The sequence below is a fragment of the Drosophila suzukii genome, chromosome 3 (genome assembly GCF_043229965.1).
Source record: "Drosophila suzukii chromosome 3, CBGP_Dsuzu_IsoJpt1.0, whole genome shotgun sequence".
In the NCBI taxonomy this organism is placed as follows: Eukaryota; Metazoa; Arthropoda; class Insecta; order Diptera; family Drosophilidae; genus Drosophila; species Drosophila suzukii.
The window spans coordinates 65,492,454-65,496,006 of record NC_092082.1 but is presented as its reverse complement, the minus strand read 5'-3'; the positions used below and the strand labels follow the sequence as shown (position 1 = coordinate 65,496,006).

The 3,553-nt window shown below is 39.7% G+C and overlaps 1 protein-coding gene across 1 annotated transcript; it reads right to left on the bottom strand.

The window, feature by feature from the left end:
• Positions 1 to 332: 332 nt before the first annotated feature.
• Positions 333 to 1,207, bottom strand: LOC108011289 (uncharacterized). The gene is made up of 3 exons (XM_017076397.4): positions 804 to 1,207; positions 626 to 748; positions 333 to 575 (listed from the first exon to the last, which is right to left on the bottom strand). The coding sequence occupies exons 1-3, from the start codon at positions 1,115 to 1,117 to the stop codon at positions 440 to 442; spliced, it is 573 nt and encodes a 190-aa protein (XP_016931886.2). The 5' UTR covers positions 1,118 to 1,207; the 3' UTR covers positions 333 to 439.
• Between the last annotated feature and the right edge of the window lie 2,346 nt (positions 1,208 to 3,553).

Here is a 3,553-nt window from a genome sequence, read left to right as displayed (position 1 = left end):
TGCAATGTAAATGAGTCGCCGGGAAACGGAAACTGTTTATGCAGATCGAATGTACCCAAGAACACTCGGAATATTTCTGTCCCCCGATTTATGTTTCTGTTTTGGCCTGCTCCCTGCTTCTTGACAGTGAAAAATAAACTACCCACTATTCTATAAATTAAAATTGCAAAAATATTCCGCTTTCTTTTGAGTCCGGGCGAACTTTGCGACATTTTGCATTGCAATAAATGACTCAGGTTGCAAATCTTTGTCTGTGAAATTTGTTTTTTGTTTTATCTTCGGAGTGCTTTCGCATATTAAGGCAATAAATAATTTATACTTTTAAAATTAATATATTGGTATAGTTTCGATAGTGTATATCCACATTATCATACCTGATAGAACATAAAATTATAGATGGAGTATAAAATTATTCTATCAAGTACGATGATCGCGGTTCTTAGCAAAAATCATGTGACATTATAAAGTCATAGCGGTTCTGTTCTCTTTTCGACAGCCTATAAAAATTGCGACTTGTATTGGCTATTTCCAGATTACTATGATAAGGTGGCCACAGGGTTGTGTACGACATCATTCTGCAAAAGTACATTTAAGTCAAAAGTAATTTTTAGTACGGGAATAATACTTGACAAAATATGCTGCTTCCAAGGCGGTGCTTTGGTAATCGATTAGCTTTGAGATTTCATTATTGAGCTGACGATTATACCTGATAGTATCCCTTTTCATACGTTCCTTACAGCTTACTTCACTAAGGGTTTCTCCATAGTTATTATACATCATAATATAAGCAAATTAATCCTTACGTGGGAACCTTAAATTTAGAAAAGCTGGGGTCTTTGGGACGGACATCACGATCGTCGTACAACGGTTTGTAGGTGAAGAATCGTGCGTCGTTTGTGTCATCAAATTCTCCTATATACTTCTTGTCGTCATAGTGACGTTTTACATTGCGGTCCAAAAGGGTTCGATTGTCGTGAATCGGAATATCGAATTTGGTAGTTTGCCTCCCAAATGCAATCCCCATGGTCGTAGTATAGCGAGTGGAAAACGCTCTTTCAAACTTCTTCTCCTTCTTTTCTTCATCCTCAAAAAAAAGAGATGGACGCACGGATGCCATTGCAAAATCAAAACCAAAAAGAAATATGTTAATCGGGATCAGAACACGTGTGTACTTAACTTTGAGTTGCTGTTAAATTAAAGGCATGCTTAAAATCTAGGCCCATAAACCAGTTTCCATACATAAGGTATGTATCTTTATAATGGATTTTCCAAACGAATCTAATTTCACTGCTCAGAAGACAGATTTCGGTTCCAGCTCCCATATGCTCACATTTATAATTGGGTTAAATATCAAAACTATTAGGCTGTGCAAAACTCGGCAGTAAAATTATATGATATGAATAATTAATAGTGTTTAAAATGCAAATACTCATCCGAACTTCGCCATATACCAAAAGTCTTAAGTCTTGTGTATATTTCATGAAATACAAAATCAATAAACTTAAGGGAACCATAATGAAATTATCAACTATCAGGCACACAACCCCACTGCCAATTTCTCGCGATTTATCCAAAGGGCGGCTGTCTCACCACCGACTATCCACCTTCCCATCCACCCACTATAAAGCATCCTTGAAGAAGCCCCAGCCTCCAGGCTCAACATTCAACATACTTTGTGCGTTAAAAATATGTAAAATATTTTAACCGAAAACCTTTTCAAAAGATTGCAGAGCAGGCGGCTCTGTTCGTGTGTGCATACTTGGCGTATGCGTGATGATATTAAGCGGCCCAAAAGTCAGCTGTGAGTGTGTGGCTGTCTCTGTGGGAGTCGGCCTGATAGCATTGATTTTACCCCCAATAATTCCGAAGAAAACCCACAAAGAAAGCACTGAAAGTTCCCCGCTATGGAGGCAAGTTTGCGTGCAATTTAAGGTTAATTTACTTGGTGTTGATACGAAGCGGAAAGTCACCATACCAACAACGCATAGCAACCGTACTTTTACGTTTTCGTAACAATAAAGGTTTAAAATTTGAGAAAATCGTGGTAATAACATTGAATTATTGAGATTTAATTTCTTAAACAACTTGTGTTATTATTTTTGTTTTAAATTACCAGCATTTGTTTCTTTTATCCAAGCTTTTACTCTTTGGCACTTTTAAATAGTAATTTAGTTTAACTTTTATTAATTTAACCCTCACTAGACTCATTTCTATTTTCTGTTCTCTTACCCTTATAATCTTTCCCCTACCCCAATCCAAATTTATGGCTTTAATCTTCTGGCTGGGAATTATTTTCGCACTTTTTCCCGCTCTATTCAGAGTAGGCTTTATGGCTCAAGGACGTGGCGCTTCAAGGACTGAATTTGGATTTGTGTTTTCATTATGAGCTCAAAGAAAGTCTGCTTCCGAAAGTGGATGGCCACTAAGCTGCATTCCTTTTAGCCAAAAATGGAGTGAGCCAACATACAGGCAAGAGCAAAACAGAATAAAAACACAGCAAATAAATCAAATTAAATGAAACGAAATAGTTGAGGATTTGGGGTAGCTGCCAATGGAATTCAGTTGTCAGTTCTCTTAGTGTTTCTTTCCATTTACACGTTCTCGATCTGATGGGTTTATACCTCAGATTAAATGTCATGACTTCAAGTTCATTAATTTAGCATAGTTCCAAAACGAACTCGAGTAGGTAGATATTTTTTATAATTTTAGTAGGCCAAAGACGCAGACTAGGCCATTTAGACCTCTTTATATCATAACCAGCCACCCAAAGCACCTCCATTCAAATGCCATTCAATAATGGCATTTGAATGGAGGTGCTTTGGGTGGCTGGTTATGATATAAAGAGGTCTAAATGGCCTAGTCTGCGTCTTTGGCCTACTACTACTACTAAGCCCAATGGCTTAACATGATTGATATGCTCAAATTGTGCACAAACATTGAGGTAATGTTAATGCCATGGCATGCACCGTATTTAACACGATAACATGCCTTTTTCGCCAGCACTTATCCTTAAACGGTGCCAGGAGAGGGCCCGATCAGCCACGTGGCCCACTTCCAGTGCAATTCTCCGCCAATCGCCCGGCAATTCATATCCTGCCTCTGCACAAACACAAACACAATCGCAATCGGCACCACCACACACATCCTGCCTGCAACGACATCGAGCTGCCCCGGCGGGCAGAAAACACAGCGCAAAACACACTCGAGAATATTAAACAAAATGTCAATTTGGTGCTACATTTTCGGGCAGGGAAGCCGGGCCGTGCAGCGGGCCTCAAGGACCTCGAGGACCTGTCAAAAAATGGGCAAAAATCAAATCAAATTGCACACTTAAGCTGCAATTGCAGCGGCATCGAGAGAAATCAAAGTCCGCTGGCAGCAGGGCGCCCAATCAAAATGGAAATAGTTTGGCCCGACCATCGAATGACCAGTTTTGGGACTTCCCAACCTCCTCGGAACCCCCAGAAAAAGGAGGTCCCACGAAGGCCGAGCCAAGGCGAAACGGAAATGAAATCAAGCAAATTGAATGCGATGAGTTGGACGTGGGAATACG